The following is a 25,555-nucleotide window of genomic DNA, read 5'->3' as shown; positions in this document are numbered from 1 at the left end:
TCTTTAAGATAATAGTACTAATACTTAAAGGCTTTAATAATTATAAGTAGCTTCTTATTATAGGTATTATAGTTGCGTTTGGCTCCGGAAAGTTTTTGGGACCAAAATACTACCAGATACTAGTATTTCTTTAGGCTATTACTAGAATTAACTTATTATAAAATAGTATTAGTAATTGCGAATTTTAATATATTAGTTTTAATATAAATCTTCTTAAAAGAGTCGAAATAAACCAGAATAAATATTATAGTAAAAGCTTTCTTTAAAGTCTTAAAGCTTTTAGCTACTTTATATATTTATATAAAGAGACCGAATTTCCGGCCCCTTTCTATTTCTTTTAAGAGGTCTATTAAGCCTATAATTACCTGAGAGTAATAGTAAATAAATCTATAGTAGAAATTAGTAAATCCAAGAAATACTTAAATATTATAAAACGATTTTAGTTCTGGCTATTTAATAATACTATAGACTTATTTAGGATCCGTTCAAATACTTTTTATTCTAATAAAAAAGCCCAAGAATTCGATTTCCTTAATATTTAACTCGCATTTACTAAGTTTATAAAATAGGTTATTTTTATATAGTCTAGTAAATATCTAGTAAATATAAGTATAATATTTATTTTTATTTCAGGAATAAATAAGGATATTATTTAAATAAATAATTATAAAATAATCTAGAAGTCCTATAAATATAATATTAATATATATTTAAAATATAGCTAGTATTTTAGCTAGCTTAAAAAGTTTTATAAAGTATCTAAAATAGCTATAATAGATTCTAAAAACTATTTTCTATTTATATTTTCTATAAATTCTTATTTAATAATATATATCCTTAAGATCTAATTTTATAAAGATCTTAGCTTTTTAGAACCAATTAAAAGTCTTATTAATAAAAGAAAACAGATACTAATTCTTAATTATAATTTAATTAAGTCTATAATAATTAATATAAAAGTATAGTTCTTTATTCTTTTTGGAAATAAAAAGAATAAATATTTCTATAAGGCTTTTATTAGGCCTTATCTAATATTTATAAAGTATATTTTATAAATATAAATATAATACTTCTAATTAGATCTCTAATAAATTATATAAGAATTTATACGGGATTATACTATTTATATTAATAAAGTATTTAATATTACTAAAATTAGGAAGTTTCAAAGCTTTATTAGAATTAAAAACCTCTAAAAAATTTTCGTATTTATTATTCCGGAAATATATAGGTATTTTGGAGGCTCTTTTCCAGAGGATATTAATTTGCTATATTAAAAACTCTTACTTAATATTACTAGAACTATATAATAAAACAGAGATCTAATAACTATTATATATATATGAAATATATTATCTAGAATAGTTGCATTTGCCTTTAATTAAGAATAAGACTTAAGATATTAGCTTAGGATATAAGTTAAGCTCTTTACTAAACTCTTTTAATATTAGAATTTTAATATTATTAGGCTATATAAATATATATATTTATTATTTCTTAATATAATTTATATATTATATAAAGGTTACTTTATAAAATTTCATACTAAAAATAAGACTATAAGAGCTAATATTCTTATATTTATAAAACCGGAGCTTAAAAGAATATATCTTACTATAATTATCTATAATAAATACCTTAAGATTATAGGCTTAATAGACCTTAAATCTGTTTTTATAAAAGGTTACAAATTTCTAATTATATTTAGCTAAAGTAATAAAGTTCTGGCTTTAAGTCTAATTATTATTAAAGAAGTATAATTTGATCCGGTATTATTAAATCTGCTATATATTTCTAAGGTATTTATTTCTGGCTATATTAACCTTATTTAAATAGTTATATAAAATAATATACCTTTTTTATTATAGCCAAAATTATTAATATTTAAGATTTGGCCTTTTCTTTTCTCTATTTCTTAGGAAAATCTTTTCTAAAGTACTTCTCTATAATAATAATATAAACCTGCTTCTATAAGCGCCTTAATTCTTTTATAATCTTGGCCTTATTAGGGTTCTACTAAGTTTATTTATTATATTTAGAATACTTTATATTTCCTAAAAAGTATTCTTTCTAATTATAAGTTTAATAAATTATATCTAAAGTAGAACTAGTATTCTAGTAGGGCCTAGAAAGGGCCAAAATATTACCTCAGAATTTCTTATATAATTTTCGGAACTTATTTTTCCTTTTTTAATAGCCTTATAAATTAGAATTTACTAAATTAGAATTTTTAAGAATAAAATTACTCTTATTAGATTTCCCTATTTTTACTTTCCTTAATCTAGAATAAGTAATATATTTTGCTTTCTGAGCCTTTTTAAGCTATTCGGAAATAAATACTACTTTATTTCCTAAGAAAATAGATATAAGTATCTAATAAGTCTTATAATTAGATAAAATAGTATTAAGAGTCCGGTTCGATTTCTTTTAGGATATAAGTTCTAGTTAATTTCGAGACCAATTATCCGAATATATAACTTAATAACTATTTTCCTATTTTTCTAATAAAGATCTCGAAGTTTCTTAAAGGTATTTTACTAACGGGTTTGAGATATTTAAAATATATTAGTCAAGTAAGCCTTGAATTACTTCTAATAAATCTCATATATTAGTAGGCTTTATTTTATTATAGCCTTCCAAGTATTATAAAGTTTATTTCTAAGGGCAATTATAATAGAATTAACTCTAGAAAAGTATCTGTTATAAGTCTAAGGTTAGATTTCAAAAACTGTCTTTTAGGAAAATATAAAAGTTCTCTATTTCTTAAGAGACTTTTTATAATATAAATCGAGTATTCGGATTTTAAAAAGCTTCTTTTAGTCCAAATATATCTTTAGAATATTATATAATAGTTCTTAATAAATAATATCGAAATTATACTTAAAGCTTATTTTATTAGGAAAGAAGGTAAATTCTAATTCTATTCTAAAAAGTTCTTCTATAGAAATTACTAAAAAAGATAAAATAGACTTATAAATAGAGTTTCTATAAAATATAGTAAACTATAAGATATTTCGAAGAATATTCTTATATTATTCTAATTATAGAATATATTAATTAATTATATCTATTAATTCTTGCTTTTATTAGAGTACTTTAACTTTAATATATAAGCCCTATTTTATAACTTGGGTAGTAATAACTTGAATATTAATCTCAATATCTTAGTTATTACCGGAATTATTTTCGTTATTATTACTAGCTCTCTAAGGCTTCTAAAAGGCCCTATTAAAAGTATTAGACAAGCCTTTACTATTACTCGTATTAAGATTAATTTAGTTAATTTCCTTTATAGGAATAGCTTTAGTAAGAAGTTATATATTTTATAGATTTCGAAATATAATTACTTATTAAACTATTTCTTTTAAGAATAAAGAGATTAGCTTATAAGATATTTATTAGTAAGTAATAAAATAATAAAATAAATTAATAAGTTATAAAACTATAGTATTAAATTTAATATAGAACTAATTTCTATTTCTCTTATAAGATCTAAGGAAGCCTCTTCTAAACAGGAGGCCCTAATAATATATATATAATTAGTAATTTATAAGCCTAAAGTATATAATATAAATAGTAGTTAGTTATAATATTAAAGGGCTATTAATATCCCTAACTTATAATATCCGAGGTTTATTATATATTCTTTAGTTATATATAACCCTATATATATTATATAATTATATAATATTTATAAACTTAAAGGCTTAATATTAAATATAAGATAAAGAAACTAATTAAGAAAATATAATTAGATAATATTCCGGAATTACTTAAAATAATATAAGATTAAAAGACTTATAAAAGTATAAAATTATAAAATATAATAGTAGTATTATTATATTAGAATAAACTAGCTAAGAGAAATATATAAATTATAATAAATAATATATATATTTTATTAAAAAAAGAAAATTTATTATTAAAGTTTTAAAATAAAGCTATTAAGGCAAACTATTATATTTAAAATTATATATATAATAAGCTAAAGCTAAATAATAAAAGAATTTATTTCAAATAAGTATTCTTTAATAAAAAGCTAAGAATTAATTATATTCGAATATAAGAATATAAGTATTTCTTTTATAAAAATAAGAAGTTTATAAATAAATATAAATATAAGAATAAGCTTATTAATTCTGGGTAAGTAAATATATTTATAAGATATAAAAAAGAAATTATAAAGTATTTTCAAGTATATTTTCTAGAATATAAATAAGTAATTAGATATAATATTATATATATTATAAAATCGAGTTTCTAGGCTTAGAAAATAAGATAAAGTAGCTTTTAATCCGAGAATTCTAAACTAAGAAAAGAAGCTCTTAAGTATGAGAGCTTTAGTATTCTAAATACTAGTTCAGATATATATATTATAATTATATAATACTAAATTTACTAGTAAAATAATAAAGCATAATAATATAAGTTAATAAACTTATTAAAAAGAGTATAATTAACTTATAATTATAAGGCCCGAAAAATTCATATAATATATTAAATATAATAGTAAATTAATTAGTAATTAAATAATTAAAAAAAGATATTTCTTTAACAAAAATATTTATAAAAACGCCAAATTCAATTCTATAAGTAATTATTTTATTATATTAAGATTTAATAAATATTTTAAGATTTATAAAAGCAAATATAAAAAATAGTAATATGGAATTAATTTTTTATAAGAAATGAAATAATAATAAGTAAAACCCTAATTCTTATAAATAACTAATTACTAGATTATAAAATAATTTAATTTTGCCTTATATTATTAATAATATAAATTAAGCCCTAATAATACTAATACCTTAGATCTTTATATATAAGAAGGCAATTATATAATTATTAGCTATAAATATTAAATCTAATAATTCTATTTCGGATATTCTAGAAAATATACTAATTAATTAATTAGATATAAGTATTATATTAAGTATAAATATAATTTACTAATATTTTATTAAGTATCTTAAATAAAAAAGAGAAGAAAATACTAAAGAAAATAAGTATTTAATAAAGGTTATTTGAGTTATAATTACTTATTTTTAAAATAAAAACTAGATATTATTAAATAATTAGCTAGTAATAAAAGAGATTTTTAATTATATATTTAGAGCAAAAATAAAAATAAAAATTCTAATTCTAATATCTTATAAAAAAGTAATAAATAACTTTATATAAACTAAGTTCTAAAAATAAATAATTATAAATAAGATAATTTAATTACTAGAAAATAACTTTTAAAAAAAAGTTCTTTTTTTTAGAAAGAACTAATTTAATTAATTATAAATGGGTTTTTAATATTAAATTTATTATTAATAAAGAAGTCAAATAATATAAAGTAAAACTAGTTATATAAGAATTTATATAAATTAAAAATAAAGACTATAACTAGATATTTATTTTAATAATAAAAATAAATATATTTCGACTTTTTCTAATAATAATTACTAAAGAAAATCTAGAGTATTACTAGTTTAATATTAAAAATATATTTATAGAATTATATTTAAAAAAAAGAAAATTTATTTAAAGTTTTTTTAAAATATAAATATTAAGATCGGATTTATATTTGAGATATTATAAAGCTTATATAAACTAAAATAAGCTACTCGAAATTAGAACTAACTAATTTATTAAGAAATAAAAAGATTAGAGTTTTATATAAAGTCTAGCTAACTTATATATATATCGAGGTATTAAGCTTTTTATTTATATTAATAATAATATTATTATTATAAAGAATAAATTAAATATAAATTAGTTCTTTATTTAATTATTTAATAAATTTAAGGCCAAGCCTTTAAATAAAATCACTAAAATTCTTAATTATAAAGTTATTAGAAATAAAAAAAAACTATATTATTTATTTTAACTAAAAATAATTTTTACTAATAATTTTTAATTACTTTAAAATTATATAAAAGGTTTATAAAAAGGAATTTATTCCGGTATTTAATTATAAGTTATTATAAATAGTTATTTAAAAAAAATAAAAGAATTAATATTATAAAATATTAATAAAATATTAAATATTTTATATTTATAATAATATTAACGTATTCGAATACAGTATTTATATTTAGTAAATTAATATAATTTATAAGTAATTTAGTTAAGTATTATAAATATATATTTAAAAATCTAATAAAATATCTTTAATTTATATTAAATTAGAAGATTTACTATAATTCTAAAAAAGAATTTAAGTATTTTACTCTTTATTTTAATACTAATAAAGCTAGTAATAAATCTAATTAGAAAAATATTAGAAGATATATTATGATATTTTATAAAAGACTAATTTTATAACTAAATAAGAAATTATATTTAGTAATTACTTTAAGCTATAAATTAAAATATATAATACTTATTATATATATATAAAATAAAAGTAATAAATTATATAGATCTTTAAGAACTTAGGCCAATTATAATATATTAAAAGAAATAGAATTAAAGTTTATATATTAGAAAATAATTAAAAAAGTAATTATTTTAATTAAAAGCTCTTATTTTTATAATTATTTCAAATATATTATAATTACTTATTCCTTAATTAAAATTCTAGAAAAGTATAAAAGGCTTAAATAACTTATATTTTTATAGCTAAAATAATTATTAATAAAATAATAAATCTATTACTTAAAATAGCTTTTAAAAGATTTAAAAAGATATTAAAAGTAATTAGAAATAGAAAAGCTAGAAAAATAGAAATATAAGACTAATATATTCGAAAAAATATATCTTAAAAGAAAGTATTAAAAAAATAAATTATATAGTATTATTATATAAACTAGTAAGATTATAGCTTTATAAAAGCCTGAAATCTCTTTTTTTTTCTTTTTCTTTAATTACTATAATTGAGTTTTCTTTTTTATTTTTACTTTTATTATATTATTTTTTTATTAAATTATATTAAATTAAGAAATATATTATTAATACTATTATATAAAATTTATTAATAATTACTTTATATTAAATATTATAAATAATATAAAATTGAAATATATATTTTTTATTATAAGATTTATAATATTAAATTTATAATAATATTTTATTATTTTAGTTTATTTAAAATATATTTCCTTTTTCTTTATATATTTAAAGCTCTAAATCTTTTAAACTATTATTATAATTTTAATTAGAAAGAATTAGTAATATTTTATTTTAAAAGATTATTATATTACTATTAATTTACTAATAATATATAGTATAATATATATAAAATATGAAATATTTAAAAGTAAGAATTATAGTATTATAATATTAATATATAATTTCTAAATTTACTAAACTTAATAAGATCTAGTCTACTAATTAAGTTACTTATAAGATATAAAGTTATATAATTATATTTTATTACTTATATTTCATTTTTCGAGTCTTATAACTATATATATAACTTCTAAAAAAATAGTTATATTAATACTAGTATTTCTTTCTAATTATATACTAATTTCCTAATCCGGCCTAGTATTAGATTTCCCGAATACTCTATATATTTATATATTCTTTTATTCTATATTTCTATTCTATATATTTATTTTTTACTTCATTTATATTTAATCTATTTCTCTATATTTAGCTATATAGTATTTATATTAATAAGGTATTTAAGAGTATTTAATAGCTTAGATTTTATTATAGAGTTAGTAGAATTTGATTTTCCCTTAATTTATTTAATTTCTATAATATTTTATTATTTATATACTTAATAAAAATCTATTATATTAATTATTAGGTATTTCTTTTAAATAATATTTAATTTATAAGGCATTTATATAATAATTTCGAATTTATATAAATTACTAGTAATAGTTCTATTTCTAGTACTTTATTAATTATAGATTTAACTAAAGTGTCTATATTAAAGCCGTAAACTATATTATAAAGTTCTAAAGCTAGAATACTTCTAGTAACTCTCTTATATTTAATAAAGAACTAGTAAATAATATTAGTATATTTAGTTCTATTTATTAGAACTAGAATATATTCGATTTAGGAAAAGAGATCTCTATTATTTATAAATAAAGTATTTATAAAAACAATTAAATATAAGAACTCTTTTACTAGCTTTATAAATCTCAGTTTTTTAATAATATTTTCAATTTACTATTAAATATACTTATTAAGTATCTTTATATTAGTTTTCGAGGATTTAATAGCTTAAACGGCAATTAATAGATTATATAAAGCTTCTAATTAATAGACTAATATAATATATATTTCTCTAATATATTAGATAATATATTACTTTTTAATAAAAAGATTTTAATAAATAGTATTAATATTTCTTATAATAATAATATTCTTTATAGAAATAATTAAGACATTTTTATACTAGTATTTTTATATAAAAGTAATTCTAGTAATATTCATATAAATAATACTTCTATTAAACTTAAGATTATTATTAAAAGTAAAGCATTTATATTCTTTAGTTAAAAGCTTAGCCTTTTAAAGCTTTAGTTACTTTATTTTTATAAAATTATTAGTTTAAAAGCCGATAATTCTAAAAGATTACTTGCTATAAAAAAGGCAAGAATTATAAGTTAACTATTTTATAAAAAGCTTATTAATATAATAGAAATAATAAGTTTTAAACTAGTAGTTTCTAGCTTTTAATATATTATATAGTGGTTTTATAACTTTTAAAATAGAATTATTCTTTAGATTTAGCTCTCTAATAAGCTTATAAGATAAATTATTATAAAAATTATAATTAAATAAGATTAATAATTAAATATAAGCTTATAAGATATTATATAAATATAATTCCGTAATATTTATTATTATAGTAATAATACTAATAATAATTCTCTAGCTAATATATTAAATAATAAGTAATTAGATTAATATAATATACTTCTTTTTATTATTATAAGCTTAAATAATAAATCTTGACTTTTTTAGCTTCTTCTTAATACCCTTACTTTTAACTTTATTAATTACTAATCTGGAATTGAAAATATTTTTTTTTTAAAAGTTTAATAACTTTTATTTAATAGAAATTATTATATAAATTATTATTCTATAGAAATATTATAATATTAGGATTCTTATAAGAGTATCCTCTATATACTTTAATGAAATAGTAGAAATAGTAAGAGAAATTATATCTATATTATTTTTGGCTTTATTATAGAATTCGGAATTATATTTAGGTTCAAATATATTAATCTTAATATTTCCTATATAAAAGGGCTTTATAGAAATTAAATAGAAAGTAATATTATTATATAATAAAGCTAGTATATAGTTCTTTCTATTAATAGCTACTAGCTTATATAGTCTATTTCAATTACTAGATTAACTAGTATTTCTTTTATATTATATAAAAATATCTGAATTTAAGAGAAGTTTATAAATATTAGTAGTACTAGAACTATTTCGGGTATTTAGAATACTTGTAATTTAATATCTAGTTTAAAGCTTCTGAATTTCTACTATTGCCTTTTTAAATACTACTAATTACTATAATATAATAAGTAATAGAGTATTATATTTAGTTATTTGAAATAAAATACTATAAATTAAAAGAATTAAAATAATACTATTAGATTCTATAAAGTTATTAATAGCCTTAAAAGCTATTTAAAATATAGTATTCTTATTAATTCTATTAATTTTAGCTATAATAATAAAATAAATATATTAAATCGAGCTATAATAGTATTTTATAATTCTAATAGAATTATAAGCTTCTATAAAAACAATTTTAATCTTAGTATCTATAATATTTATAAGCTAAATAAACTCTTTACTAGTAAACTGCTTTTCGGTATTTATTATAATTTAATTAAAAGAGCCTAAATAAATATTAATTTAATATTACTTTAGGGTATTTTAAATATATAATATACTAATATTTTAAAGCTATTAGCCGGCTTAATATTAAGTACCTTTATTAATAATATGAAATATAGGCTTATTAAAAATATAGAAAATAATAATAATAATAAAGTAATTAAAGCTAATATTATTTTTTAGATTAAACTTAAATTATTTTAGTAAATATCCGAATTTCTAATATTATTTATAGTATTTTATAAAATATTTAAAGGCTTTTATATTAATATTATAGCCTGCTTATTTTAATATATTTCGAAGCTTATTAATAAATAAATAATAATATAAATATTATAATTTAATTTTTATAAAAAAGCAAAAATTATAAATAAAGAATTCGGAAATAAAGAATTCGGAAATAAAGCTTTATAATATAGTATTTTAAAGCAGAAAAAAGTATTTAAAACATTATATTATAGATATATAGTATTTAGTAAAAATAATAAGATAATTAATAAGATTATTAAAATAGATTTCTAACTTATTTATATTAGCTAAGCTAAATAAAAATAGAATCTTTAAAGATATAATATAGAATTATATTTAACTAATTAATATATTTATTATTATAGATCTAATAAAAAATATCAATCTAATACTAAATTAAATATTAATTTAATCTTTAATAATTTCATTAAGTTTAATACTATTATTAATCTATTATAGAGCTTAAAATTAATTAAAACTAGTAGTTAAGTATTTAGAGGCTCTAATATTAATTATAATTCTATAAAAGTAATAAGTATTATATTTTAATATATTATTAATTATAAAAGTCTAGGCATTTTTTATTAAGGGTTTAATAGGCTTTAACATATAGTTCTTACTTATTATCTAATATATAAGAGAAAGAAAAGTGAGATTATTTATAAGGATATTAGATAAAGTTATTAGTAAAATAAAAGTACTAAAAGTAGCTAAAAAGCTCTTAACTAAAATAAAATAGAAATCTAAGTAATATTTCTCTTCTTTATTAGTTTTCGCTAATAAAGCTTTAAAAGTATTATATACTAGTTTGTTTTTACTACTTTTATTATCCTTTTTTCTTTTAATTTTAGTAATATACTATATATAAGTATTACTAAAGTATTTATTAAAGTTATAAGTATTTTCAAATCTAAATTAGTAAATATTTCTATCTTTAAATTAAGTCTTTTTAGTCTCTTATTTTTTCGGTATATATTTCCAGAAATAGTATTCGGATCTCTTATATATATAATATAATTTTGAAATATAATTATTATAATTATAGAACTTAATATAATTATTACAAATTCCGGAATTATAGCTAAATTTATATTAATAATTTTCGAATAAATAATAGCTTAAAGAGTTTTAAGAATAGTATTATTAATTAATAAAATAGGTTTTAATATTAATCTATTACTTCTTTTATAGGTAGTAATAAATAATTAAAGCTTATTAATAAGCTAGCCGAGTTTATTAAAAGAGTCCGAAACTATATATTAGTATATTAATAAATCTTAATAGAAAGTAATAATTTTATTATATAGAAATTCGGTATTTTATAAAATAGAAATAAAGCTATATTATAATTAATATAGGTTATTAATTAGTATTTAAATAAGTTCGAATAGTATTCTTTTAGAATATTTAGCTATTATAATTACTAAAGTAATAGTATTTCATTTATTTAAATTTTAATATTAGAAATTAGAGCTTTTAAAAAAGCTATAAATATTTATATAAGTCTTTTTATATATATATTAAAAGAACTAGTTATTATAAAAGTAGTCTTATATTAGTTCTTTTAATATAATAGGAAAAGCTCTTATTAGTACTTCTTTTAAAAGCTTTATATATTAATAAATATTAAGAAAAAATAATAAGTTTATAATTAAAACTACTATTAGTTTTATTATATTTCTATATTTCGAAATATATCTTTATTATTTTTCTAATAAGCTTTCTAGTAATAATAGTAAATACTAATTAATGGATTTTCGGGCTTAATAGTAATAATAATAGTAGTAAAGATAAAAGTAATAAATAGCTTTAATTTAAAGAAAGTAAATAAATAGCTTAATTTCTCGACTAAGAATATCTAGTTCTTTTATATTTAGTTTCCTCTAGAATAAAATAAATTAATATAATAGGTTTCTAAAGAAGATCTAATCTAATTAGGGCTATTTTTAATAATATTAGCTTTATTTTATATATATATATATATTTTTTTTTTAGATAAAATTAATAAGGGATTATATAATAGTAAGGCTCTTATAGTTTTATTTAATATAAATACTACTATATTAAAGTCAGGTTTATAGATTCTATAATAATATATAACTAATTTAATTAAATACTATAGTATTAAAGTTTTTAAAGTTATTCTAAAATAAATTCTATAGATTATTATTACTTTTTCTATATAAAATATACTAATATATTTTAATAATTAGATATTTCTAAAGATTATTTTTTATTATAATTACTAGATTAATTCTATTCTTTTATTTCTTAATTAGCTTCTTTCTTTTATTAGTATTTATATTAAACCGAGTTTAGTTTCTCGCTAATATATATATATATAATTTATAATAAAAGGGGTTTAAAGATAAGATAGTTTATAATAGATTTATAGAAAGGGTTTAGTAATAAAGATATTAGAATATTAAAATAAATATTTTTTTCTTAAAAATTTCGTTTATAATAAGAATTTAGAAAGTAAAATATTATAATTCCGGAAAGATTTAAAGCTTAAAGAATTCAATTTAATAGTAAAATCGAAGTAGTAGTTAAAAAGCTTTAAGGATATATATAAGGCATATATTCCGGAAAAAAGGTCCTATAGATTAGGGTATTATATAAATAGAAAAGATAGTTTCTAAGAAAGTAGTTTTAAGATTAAAAAAAGTTGGTTTTAAAAGATAATAGAAGTTAAATAATTAAATAATTAAATGACTAATTGCTTATTAATTAATAAGAGCTAGATATCTTTTTTATAGGCTATTAAATGCTTTTATAAAGTTAATAAATAGTTCTTTTCTTTAATATAAAATAGACTAGATTTGTTTTAGGCTATTAAATACTTTTAGAACTAATCTAAAATCTTCTTTAATTTATAAATACTAACTAATTAATATTAGTTTACTAGTAATATATAATATAATATATAATATATATAAAATACTTAATATATAAAGTTAGTAAAGTAGTTAATATTTGAAAATAAGAATTATAGTATTATAGTATTAATATATAATCCCTAAATCTACTAAGTCTAATAGGGTTTAGTCTACTAGTCAAGTTATATATAAAATATAAGGTTATATAACTATATTCTATATTTTATATTCTATTACTTATATCTTATTACTTATATCTCGTTTCCTGAATCTCGTAACTATATATATAACTCTCGAAGAAATAGCTATACTAATAATTACTTTAATATAAATTAGTTTATTAACTTTAATAATATCTTTATTAGAAAATAATTAAATAATATAATATAAAATAATAGCTTTATTTTTATTATATTAGATAAGCTTCTCTTTAAGCTTTTTAAAGTTCTTTTTAAGCTTTAACTTTATTATTTCGTTTATTATTTTATTAATTTTATTCTTGCCTTTTCTTTAATTAATATATTAAATATTATATATATTTTTATTTAGTTTAATAATATACCAGACTTTTTTAATATAAAGCTTTAGTAATATCTTATAAAACTATATTTTATAATTTAATTAACTTAAAGCTCGAGCTTAAAAATATTTTTTTATTATTTATAATAATATATTTTATAATTATAAAAGAATAATAATTTAGTATTTTATAATTATAGAATTATAAATAATAAAAGTAAAGATATTTATAACTTATTAGCTATATTTAATTACTAGTATATTACTATTTTTTCTTATATTTCCGAGTTAATAAATTCCTGTTTTCTCTTATATTAAATATTATAATATTTGCTCGAGTTTTTTTATAAAGCTTTATAATAAAAATTATATTTTCTTTTATATTAATTATATAATATAAACGAAGTATTTAATATATAATTTCCCTAAATATTTAAGTAAACCGGAGCTTTATAATTTATTAAAACTATATTTCTTAATCTAATATAATCTAATAAGAAAATAGTATAATAAAAATAAAGGTAAGAGAGAAGACTCGATTATATTAACTAGAAAAAGAAAAAGAAAAAGAGAAATTTCAAACTTTTATAAAGCTGTAATCTCGCTAGTTTATATAATAATACTATATTTATATATAATATTATATAATTTGTTTTTTTAACAAATATTATTTAATTAGAAAATTCAAGTATAATTAAATATCTTAAAGAAAAAGCTAAATAAATAAGAAGTAAAAGTCCTAGTAATATAGCTTTATAAATTATAATAAAAAGTATAAGAAAATATAATATAAATATAAGATTATAATATGATTTAAACTAATAAATATTATTAATTAGTAAACTTTAAAGTAAAAAATAAAGTATAAATTATTATTAAATACTAGAAAAATAACTATTTGAATTACAAACTAGCTTCTTAAATAAAAGGCTTATATAAAATTCTAGAATAAGTTAAATATCTTTTTTTTTATTAAACTTCCGGAATTAATAAGAATATATCCGGTATTTTATATAAAGAAATTATATAAAAACCCAAATAATTCTCTTTTTAAATAAATAAACCTAAAGCCTTTATTATTAAAATTATAAAATCAGAAAACGAGCTATAAAGTTCAAGAAATACTAGTAATAAAGTTGCTTTATAAGAAACTCAAGTATTGAGTTTAATAAAAAGAATAAAATTTAAATTTAAAGTAATATCCGGTATTTTTATTAAATAATAGCCTTTTAATTCTTTAAAACTTCTATAATAAGAATTTCGAATAGCTAGAATTGCTTTAAAATATTTTTTATTAATTGAATTATATTAAGAATAATATATTACCGGAATTATATAATATAAATATAAAAATTTTAATTATATATAAAAGGCCTTTAGTTCTTAATATATAACTTATAACTTGAAAATTTAATAAGAAGTTTTAAAGCTCGGAAATAATATTATAACTATTATAATATATAATATTAATAGAAATTAGATTAGAACTAACTAGATATATAAAATCGAAGTCGAGAAATAAAGTAGAGGTTATATATTATAACTTTATTTAGTAAATATATGAGTCTATATATAGCTTGTAATTATTTAAATTCAAGGCTTCTTCGAGATTTTATTCTCTTCTTTAGCTTTAAATTATTGAAATAAAAATAATCTAATTATGCCTTTTAGGCCCTAGATCTTATACTTATAATAATTATTTAATAATTATTTTACTAATTTTAAATTAAACTAATTATAAATTAAACCAATTATAAAATCTAAATAAAATCTTTCTTTATTCTTAATTAAAAAAATAAAAATAAAAATATATTAATAATTTCTGACTTAATATTTAAGTCTTTATTATAAAATTATATAAAGAATTCCTTTATTAATTTCTTTTTAAATATTAAGAATATTAAAATAATGAGATTAAAAAATAAAAATATTTACTTTGGGTTTTTTAGGAATTTATTTGAGCTTCTTAAGTATTAGTATTAAAATTTGACAAAAGTAATACAAGAGAATAAAGATTAGATCAAGTATAATTAGTTAAAAAGCAAGAAGTCAAAATACGTAATAATTTAGTAAATCTTGCTCAAGATGCTCAGGCTTGCTCAGGTGAGCTACTCGGGGTGCTCGGGGTGCTCAGATTAGTTGCTTAGGGTACTTAGGGTGCTCGGGTGAGTTGCTCAGGTTGCTTACGCAGCTCAGGTGAGTTGACTGAGACGAGGGTGATTAGTGCCTGAGCAAGAGCGGCAAGCTTACTAACTGCATGCGAAGCAGAAAAGAGAGAAAATTGATCGACTATTCCAAAAACACTGAAGCTTTTTCCACCATTTAGGTCCAACCAACTTCTCACGCCCATAGGCAGCAACAACTCAACTCCCAATGCTCTCAGGGCTAAAACATCTCTTCCAACGCTCCCCCTCCTTCGACCAACTGGTCAGAAACGTAACACCCGAGTACCTCATCACCAACCGCCCCCTCGTACGATCTATCTAGCGTCGCGGCGGAGCAAGCTATCTCAAACGCAACTCTCCTACCGACACGCCCCTCTCGTCACTGTACGCCTCTACCATTTCATCGTCACAGACGACATTATCGAACTGCGCAACGAACTCGAATCTTTTTTCAACAGAGCCGAATGGCCAGTAAATGCCATCCTCGACCCAAAAGACACAAATCCTCAGCGCTATGCGATTCTTGCTGTTTTGACAGCGTTGATGTGTAGGGCTTTTAATCGGTTGATTGAGAAGGTTTGCCGAGGAATGCACCGCCTATAACATGGTTGGGGTGCATTGGCTACGCAGCCGACAATACTGGAAGAAGTGCCGCAGTGGGCTACGGAGGTATCGGAATTGGAGACACGACTCGATATCCCAAATGAGAAGGATATCTTTCTGGGGGGCAGATGATCCAAAAGCTTGCAAGGAATTCTTGGCAAAGAACATCTTGATCGAAGATCCTCACATTTATTCTGTGTAAAGTATATGAATACGATATAATCTGACAGGCTCCGTGGAGTATTCTTACAGCCTAACTAGATAATGACAGTGATGGCTTCTCGCCGTCCTTCATCCCGAAAACCACCAACGGAGGACGCATTTACCAAGACCGTACCTCGACGCCCTCCGTCCCCATTTTCTCCGATTCAAGAAACACTGAATATCAGCATTCGCAACAAATCCAACCACGAACCATCGTCCCCAATCGCGCGCTCATAAGCGCTCTCAAAAGAATCCCACACGACCGTTCTTCTGCCATATCCGGCATGGATATGTCCAAAAACATGAAGGAGTGGCGTCTTTGCATGGATTTCTTGCAGGAGAAAGGAACAGCCCAGGTGACCAAGGTCGAGATGGTGTTTTGGCGGGCCATGTGTGAGAAGAATGTCGATATCTTCAGGAACGGACCCTTTCCAAGGGTCTGGCCCAACGCGAGGATACTGGAATGCCCAGTTCCCGTGCTTTGGAGTCCAAGGGCTCCCGTATATTTTTAGTGGTCGGCCTCCATAAAAACAGACTGTGGTGGATGAGTCTTCGAGTAAATTAAAGAACGCCAATCGATTTGCACAGCTTCGTTATTTTCATCTTGCACCTCCATTTTTGAATGATCAAGGCACAGGTCATGATTTCCGGCAATGACTACCTTGAACCTGTGTGGCTGCGAATCAAGCCATTCTATTTGACTTCGCAATTCCTTGAGGGACCCGGATTGGGTGAGATCGCCTGCATGTAAGAGGATATCGCCATCCGGAAGTTGTGGCCGGACATTATGAGTATCTGAAATGCACACAACGCGGATCCCGTCTTTCGGCGCAGGAATGGCAGGCTCCAGTAGAGCATAGAGTGCTTTCGCGAGAAATCTCAATGGTGACGACCAGAATCGCTGAAAAGTGCTTAGCTCGCGTCGACTCAAGAGCGCGTCAAGGCCTGAGGTTGGGGGCGTCATATTTGCGATGGATGTTGATGAAGTTAGAAAATGGTTGCTTCTGTAGATACGACAGTCTCGGAACCCGGCGAAACTAAAATCCGCCTCAAACAATCACGACAGACGATTTCACGGATTGGCCAGGTTTACAACAGATGGTTCAAGTTGCCCCGATCTGCAAAACACTCCTTAGTTTCGAAAAGTTTCCCTCTAGATTGTATTTATCTTGGCCAAGGCCACTAGTTGATACTATCATTTGTTGAACTTTTATCGCACGACCTCCCCTCCGCCCCTCCCCCGGTGACGATTGGGGGTGTCGATTGGGGAGGCGACTGGCCACTAACCCAAAGTAGAGGCGCTTGGACAGGAACACCAAAACTCTGGCTTTTTCTTTAATTAATTTAATTTTATAAGTAATTAATATAATTTAATACTTGTTTCATTTCCTCATAGCGCTAATTAAGAGCCATACAAATATAAACTTTTTATAAAATTTGAATTAGTAATAGCTCTTTAAATTAAAGAAGTTAAATATTTTATATTTTATAGCTTAAAGGTAAGCTTAAGAAAGCCCAGAAATTTAGCGAATAAGTCCCTAAAACCAGATATACGAGCCCTATAAGCCCAAAATTTATAGGGCCTTATAAGGCTTAAAAACTAGAATTTAATTAACTAGTATATAAACTTCCTTAAATTAAAATACTATTTTAGGGAATCTTTTTATTATAAATTAGGAAGCACGTGATTATAATACGAGGGTTATAATATACTAGCTTATACTTATATTTAAAAAATCTAACATTCTTTTTTAAAAGAGCTTCAGTAGCCTATGCAAGTCGTTAATAACCCTGCCCCAATCGACACCCTTAATCGACACCGGGGGGTCGTTTTACTTTTCCCCACTTACCAACCATGTGTGCAGTCTAGTCTCGGCTATTTCTAAAAATAGGCAACAACGATAGGTTGCGTGGCGCTCAGCACGGGCACCGCTTTTCATTTTCCCGTCATTCTATTCTTCCTGCTTAGCATTACTTGTACTTCTTCAGCGAGCATTATTATATCGCCTTGACTTGTATTTGCCCGACGGGGCCATTGATTATTCATGAGTGCCTCCTCTATTTTTGGCAATGGAACCGAGCATGAGGGGAGATGGGTGTCAGAACCAACCAGGCGTGGGACATTTGGCTTGGTCTCAAGTTGTGTTATTACACTTTCTCTATGTGTCTGGAGCTGTGTACATCTCAACTTGCCTGGGCACCGTGGCCACACAAAGCAGATATGGCGAAAAGTCGGTTGGGTAGTCGTGGGCTCGCTGATCCCTGAAATGGTGGTCTTCACTGCGTTTTATCAAAGGCTAGAAGCGAAAGAAATGCTTGAGTTTATGATGGATCACTGCCGCCAGAAGCGTCCTGAACATGAATTATTTGTCCTTCGCCTCAGAAGGTGGCTTGCCCGCTTGAATTTTAGGAAAAAAGATACGCCGTCCTCCAGCGAGGTATGTCAACATTAACGCTTCCGCCGCCAAGTAGATGATTGACTTTCTATAGCCGCCTTCAGACAACTCTCACAAGGTCACATCAACTCATTCCGGATCACGGATGACTTGGACGCTGACACATGGATTTTACGCCACCATGGGTGGCTTCGCCATTGATGGTTCCAAAGCGGAGAGACCCTTTCTCCCGAAGGGTCAAGAACATGTAACATTCACACAGGCTGGCATTAAGATCCTCATACGGCTCGGGTACATGGACGACTTCGAAAATATATCAGTTGACGATATTCGGGACAAGGGCAAGGCTAGCAGCATGGCTAAAGTTCTTGTAGCGATCCAGACGCTGTGGTTCTGCACTCAACTCGTTGCCCGTTTGGCCCAATCTTTGCCCATCAGCCTGCTTGAGCTGAACACATTTGCGCATGGCATATGTACTCTCTTCGCCATATATTTCTGGTGGGAAAAACCGCAAGATATCGAGCAACCTACACTGCTGCCGCTGATTCGTACACAGCCACTGTGTGCATTTCTGTGGATGCATAGCAAACTTAACGAGAATCGACTTGCTTATGGAAAATCGCGGACTTTTTTCGAATACAAAGGCTTCGCAGAGGCACAGTTCTGGGCACCTATGATTAACAGGGGCAGTGGGGGGCCTTCAGGGAAGCCAGCAGGAGGAAAAAATACCATGACTGTTTCAGGCTTGGTCTTCGAAGTCAATTCTGATTCCTGCAGTAATGTCGGAGATTTGCCATCCACTACGGTGCAACCTATACCAGAACAGGCGATTATAGAGCAGATGGTCTCTCTTCCACCATCTGAGCCTTCACCCCCACCAGTCAGGCCGCAAGATCGCAAGGTGTCTTCTAAGCTCGATTCGTCTTCTTCACCCGAGCTGGTAATCAGAAAAGGATGTATGGTTCCCGGCACCATTTTCGCCTTGAAAGACGCGCCGCGAGTGCCTGAGTCAGTCAGCCTGAGTCAAATTGATATTACTAGATTGTCCTTAGCCTCGAAGGTTGCAGAAATTCATCCTGGCCTCTTTGGTCAATCCGGAATGCTCATAATAGAAGAAACGAATTTTCTGGCGCTGCGACTTTCAGAATTGACCATGCACGGTTCTCTCATCGGAGTGCTCGTCATTTCTATAACAGCAATGGTCTATGGTGGGCTTCATTGCATTGCATGGAGCTCCCACAGTTTCGCCACCAATACCGAAAGACTTCTGTGGAGGATATCTTGTCTGGCTCTTATTGCTCCAATTCCATTAGCCATAACTTATCAAGCTTTCTATTCGTTGTTGAGCAATTTATTGCCACGAGTCAAGAAATATGTACCGAGCGCGGCTGTGTCTGCAGGCAGAAGCCTTTCATGGACTGAGAGGCTTTTCTCGAAACTGGTATCGCTTCGTAAACCTCTCCATGATCTTTTTGAAATCTGCTTTCTACTAGCTATTTTCCTGGCTTTTGTACTCGTTATACTCGGGAGGGCCTATCTGATTATTGAGTGCTTTATTAATGTCGGATACCTAGACAGCAGAGTGTTTTTATCCCCTCTATGGACCACTTATTTGCCGCATATCGGTTGAGATTAATGTACTTGCGGTTTCGCAGACCAATGTTAATGGGAATGAATATTCTCCTCTATGTGTTTTCCTTTTCGTGACCTGTCATCACCCTCATTTATAATATGTAAATCCGGCCGCCTATTGGAATACCCACCAAAGCGCAGTCAGTATGTACATGTCTGCCGACAGTTTCATCTTCACAATCTATGCTAAACTCTTTGACAGTGACCTCGTCCGATGATGCCTAGGGCGGTGTTTTCTCACTCTTTACGCTGGACGGGGAAAGACTTACATAGTGATCCTGTTAATCCCGGTTTGTTTTGGAGTAAATTACTTTTGTATACCTATTCCATAGCAAGAAAGGGCTTTCCAACTAGAAGGTTCTTTACATTTGTCACTGTTCTAATATAAATGCACGAGTTTAGGGCAAAATGGGCCGCTCCGCTAAAATTATCGCTGGCGGCCCTACAGCCTCCATCTGCCTTAAGCCTGCTTCTTTGTTGAACTAGCTAAAGCAATATAGCTAGGGTCACGTGCTTGCAATGTAAACCAAGTAAACGGTACTGAATTGACTGCTGTTCTACAGTGGTAAGTAGCCCGTATATATAGCCCTGAACCCCCTAAGTCACATGTACTAAATCCCTATGCCAGCTGAACCGATTACAGCTATACAGGGTATTCCAGCCGTACAGCCGTACAGGGTATTCCAGCTATACAGGGTATTCCAGCTGGACAGGGTATTAAGCTAGTGCACAGCCCCATGGCGTTCGGTTCCAGGGCTTACTAAGCCTATTAGGGGCCTCAGGCCCCTAATTTCAACATTCTTGCGGACTCGCTGACTGTCACGTGCTACGCACAGGCGTATATATAGCTTCTTCACCGCCCTTAGGGCACGATCATTCATACATATATTTACACAAACACACCACATTCCACTTCCACAGCTTGTCCAGGCCGTAACATGGTAGCAATGCCCTAAGATTTCGACCTCCATATCGATACCTTATTGCGAGCTCTTAATTGAGTCCTCGACCCACATACACGCCATCCTCCAGAATAGCCCCCAACCCCAATTATATTGGATATTTTAATCCAGAAGGTGTGGCTATAACCGGAAAGACGGTGGTTTATATAGACGTTTTCGCATTTACGTACATGCTCTTATACTTAGCAGAGACTCAGCAAGACGATATTCGTATAGCCTTTCCCCTCTGCCTTCGTGATACTGCTCTTTTCTGGTACTCCACAGAGCTTATACCCCTGGAACGTCGTCTCCTCTCGTCCGTTCCTGTCTCTGAGATTTGCACTTCTCTTATTTCACGATTTAAACCCCCTCAGCGGTTTAACCAAAAGGATGCCCTTACAGATACCCAAATATAACAGATCGTTCAAGTGGTTCAGCGGATATGCTTGCAAGAGATACCGGCTCCTACTCTCACTACGAGCCCCTCTGCCTCCGCCAATAAAGACGAGGGAGACGAAGAACAACCCTCCACTCCTGCTCTTACGACGAGCCCCTCCACTCCTGCTCTCACGACGAGCCCCTCTGCCCCTGCTCTCACGACGAGCCCCTCTACTCCTGCTCTTATAAAGAGCTCCCTTCCTCTCACTCTTGCTCTCATAACGAGCTCCCTCCTTCCGACAAGCTCACTTCTCATAACGAGCTCTCGTTCCTCCTTCGCAATTTATATTAAAGGGCAAATGGCCCATTTGAATGGCATTGGTTAGGAATAGGGATATTCCTTTTCTTCTTTTTGAGGGGGCATGTCACGTGCTATGTACAGGCATATATATAGCTTCTTCACCGCCCTTAGGGCACGATCATTCATACATATATTTACACAAACACATACATTTCCACTTCCACAGCTTGTCCAGGCCGTGGCACTGACTGACTCAGGGATCAGCCAGGCGGAGCCCCGTCCTCTGGGAAATTCTAAACTGTTGCATGAATTTCCACGGTCCACCTCTATCTGACCCCTGCCCAACTGATCCTGCATCCCTTTATCAGTAAAATGTGCCGCTGATGTGATTCTGCCTTGCTAGGATTTACACGTATATCGTCTTGCAGTATCGCTGGTCCGAGGTGCGGTTTTTTAGATGTGGCATCGATGTTGCATAAATCTCCACCTTTGTCTAACGTTTACCCTGACCGTCCCCTCTTTTGCTCATGAAACTCCGGTGCTGAACGACCCTAGACTGCTTGGATTTCCGTGACTCTCCTGGTGCCACGGGTCACTGGACCGGCTGCTCCCTGACACCGCATCACTGCTACGTTTAATGTCACTATTAGCAGACTTGCCACCGGCGATCTCCCCTTTCGCAGACCCGATGATAGATAATCCCCTCCGGGAACCTTGGGATAACCACTTGGTAAGAAGGTTGAGCTTTGTTATTTTCGCGTTGCACTATGCTCAAGCTGTTCTATCATCGTTAGTATTAGTGGCAGTGGCTACCCTTGAGACATATAGGAATTCTTGGTTGGTGGGCTTCATACTGTGCTTTTGCACTTGTACTCTACGATCCCGGCTTACTTTATTCCAGTCGCCCGCGTTGTTCAGCACGCCCCTCTCAACGGCTCGCTTCACTCACTAATTTCTGACAAGGCCATTACCACCTTCGATCCAGAACAATTATTTAAATTTACTTACTCTCCCAATATTTGATTCACCAGTCACATGGAGGTAAACCTCACCTTCGAATTCTCCGCCAGTCATTTGCGTTTAGCAGTCCACTCTCACCAACCTTCGTCGTGACTAGGATTTCCCTTTGAGGTCCTGGTATTAGCCATCAGGCACTGGAAGGCACCGTCTACTCAGGAATATAAATGGGTCTTCTTATGGTTAGTCTCTCCTTCATTATCACTTGCTTGTAGTTTCGCTCTGAAGCCATAAATCACTGTGAGATTGCAGTATAATATCGACTGAGTATTATTTGAAAGAGTTGGAGCTGGTTGTAGAAAAGTAAAGGGGTTATTACGTGGGGTATTTTAAGCAGTTGTTTTCTTCACTGCTATTCTCATGCAATGTAGGCGGCAAACACCAGTCGCCTGCGTGGAAGCGGTGGTTTATACCAGAATAAGAGAGGTTAATGACAGTGGTGGCACTTTCATTTCGTGGAATAGAAGTTGACTTTTACTTTCGAAACCGACCAGATCTTCGGACGACATGTAAGATTCGCAACTCCTTATCTTCGCTTTTTTATTCAAATCTCAGGATGACATTCATGGAGCTCGCCAATTCCGTGTTATGTTCTTGCAGATTCGGAATGCTGACACCAGCAGACGAGGCTTACCATGGGTAGGAACAAATTAGAAATTTGCTAAGTATTCTCGTATCCCTACAACCTCAATACTTGCCACTCCACGGGGCTTGTCCGCTTGGCGCTTCAACCCCATTAATATCGGCTCTCACAAAGATATGCAGCAACCAACTTGCCAACAACTCAATCGGGGTATCCAACAATGGATCAGCATCATCACCCAGACTCGCCTTCAAAATAGCGGCCAAAGTATTGGTATCCATCGAGATCGACGTCCCCTCTGGACCCCAGCGATACGGGTACCCAACCCAAGCTGGCGTCACATATTCATCAGGACTGCCCTTTAACCAATCTGCAGCCACAACCTGGTACTTTTTCGAACAATCGAGACTTAATCCACCGTCCGCTGTACTATTGACCAAGTTGAACTCCAGACCCACTGGAATCCCCAACACCTTCCTGTGTTCTGAGAAATTCGGACCCGGGGCGGGGAAATTTGCATGGCCATTCAAGCTGGAATAGATCACCGGATGCATACCATTGACCATCTTGAAGAGCTTTGGGATCTCGTCCTTGCCGTGCAAGACGTTCGTGCCGTGTTCCGAAAGAATAATCCCGATCATCTCTTTACTCGCATTGTCGATGCGAATTGAAGTGTACTCCCAATCCGCCCAGTGCTCCCCCCTAGATAGCCCGGAAGTCAGCAATCGCCCCTGACAGATCGTCTCGGAAGATGTGGAAATTATGAAATAGGTGAAAAACTCTTCCTCAACACATACAACGGAGTGAGATCAACATCGCCCTGATGCTTGACTTTGTTCAAAAGCAGGCTGCTAAATTGCGCTGTTCCATGTCCATTGTAAGCGCTAAAGAACCAAAATTGCAGGTCGGTGTAAGTTGTGGTTTTGATCCAGAGAGCGTTGACGTAGGCTTTTGCTGTGCTGAAGTCTCCTGCCTTGACCGACGGGTCCATGTGGAAAGAGTACCGTGTGCCCTCTCTTGGTCCTTGGGGAAGTTGGGATTGGAGTGGGTGGACGATGTTGTTCTTCGGATCTTTGCTGTCGATCAAAGTTGCCTGGGAAAGGTAATACTCGACAGAGCAGTTCACGTACTTTTCGTTGGGGTGGAGTTGGAGGACTGGAGCGTACTTTGCAATGGCTGCTTCAATGTCAGCTCGAGTGAGTGGTGGTGTCATGATGGGAGGTATGGATAACTGCGTGAAAGCAAGATAGTATATGACAAGAAAGTGTTGACTGTGAGACAGCAATGTTTTGAAGAGAGTATTCAGTCGGAGATGATGGCCAATTTCGAGAGGAAGGCAAGCATGGAGAGGTTATATCGTCGAAAGTTGGTGAGACATGATGTTCAGCTGATAAAATACAGCCATGTGGGCTGCGCAAATGATGACAACCATTTTTTTCGAGGAATGGCCAGACTATGAGACAAAATGCAGCCAAGGTGCAAAGCATCGGCTGATATGCTGTGGATTGCTGCAAGTGGCTTGGGACGTAAGAAGGCTTTCAGCCCATGATCAGCCCACAAAATTCGAGTAACACAAAATTCGGCTTAAAGGCCCAGGCCCAAGAATAGTGGTGACAGGAAACTGAACTCATTATTAAGGCTGGAATGGTACAATGAGTGAACATTGACAAAGCATTACGTTAGTAATAACTTCAAGGATGATGACTCCCGGTGATCTCTAACCTCTTTACTCGACCCGTCAAGCGCACCTCAAATTGCCCCAGCGCAAACATCACCTTGACGCTTTTGAAAGCAATAACTTCGAATATCCCCTTCGCGCATTAGGAATATGATTCTCAATCATCATTAAACGGATTGTTTTTCCCTTTCCAAGAATTT

General features: G+C 28.1%; 4 protein-coding genes across 4 annotated transcripts; 2 read left to right on the top strand and 2 right to left on the bottom strand.

The window, feature by feature from the left end:
* Nucleotides 1-16,009: 16,009 nt before the first annotated feature.
* On the top strand, nucleotides 16,010-16,225 carry K444DRAFT_529223 (uncharacterized protein; the record flags this gene model as incomplete). Its single annotated transcript, XM_024874788.1, has 1 exon — nucleotides 16,010-16,225. A coding segment is annotated over one exon (216 nt), but the record flags the coding sequence as incomplete, so codon positions are not given.
* Nucleotides 16,226-16,482: 257 nt separating this feature from the next.
* On the bottom strand, nucleotides 16,483-17,398 carry K444DRAFT_652822 (metallophosphoesterase domain-containing protein 1; the record flags this gene model as incomplete). The annotated part of the gene is made up of 3 exons (XM_024885836.1): nucleotides 17,000-17,398; nucleotides 16,605-16,964; nucleotides 16,483-16,562 (listed from the first exon to the last, which is right to left on the bottom strand). Exons 1-3 carry the CDS (start codon nucleotides 17,391-17,393, stop codon nucleotides 16,483-16,485), a joined length of 834 nt encoding a protein of 277 aa, XP_024736838.1. The 5' UTR covers nucleotides 17,394-17,398.
* A 1,024-nt stretch (nucleotides 17,399-18,422) lies between these two features.
* Nucleotides 18,423-20,492, top strand: K444DRAFT_561614 (uncharacterized protein). Its single transcript, XM_024876950.1, has 2 exons — nucleotides 18,423-18,867; nucleotides 18,920-20,492. The coding sequence occupies exons 1-2, from the start codon at nucleotides 18,475-18,477 to the stop codon at nucleotides 20,453-20,455; spliced, it is 1,929 nt and encodes a 642-aa protein (XP_024736837.1). The 5' UTR covers nucleotides 18,423-18,474; the 3' UTR covers nucleotides 20,456-20,492.
* A 3,289-nt stretch (nucleotides 20,493-23,781) lies between these two features.
* On the bottom strand, nucleotides 23,782-24,913 carry K444DRAFT_663518 (uncharacterized protein; the record flags this gene model as incomplete). Its single annotated transcript, XM_024886840.1, has 2 exons — nucleotides 24,475-24,913; nucleotides 23,782-24,379 (listed from the first exon to the last, which is right to left on the bottom strand). Exons 1-2 carry the CDS (start codon nucleotides 24,888-24,890, stop codon nucleotides 23,782-23,784), a joined length of 1,014 nt encoding a protein of 337 aa, XP_024736836.1. The 5' UTR covers nucleotides 24,891-24,913.
* Nucleotides 24,914-25,555: the final 642 nt, after the last annotated feature.

This window comes from Hyaloscypha bicolor (assembly GCF_002865645.1).
Source record: "Hyaloscypha bicolor E unplaced genomic scaffold K444scaffold_73, whole genome shotgun sequence".
In the NCBI taxonomy this organism is placed as follows: Eukaryota; Fungi; Ascomycota; class Leotiomycetes; order Helotiales; family Hyaloscyphaceae; genus Hyaloscypha; species Hyaloscypha bicolor.
The sequence above is the reverse complement of the archived record's forward strand: the minus strand, read 5'-3'. Positions and strand labels throughout refer to the sequence as shown.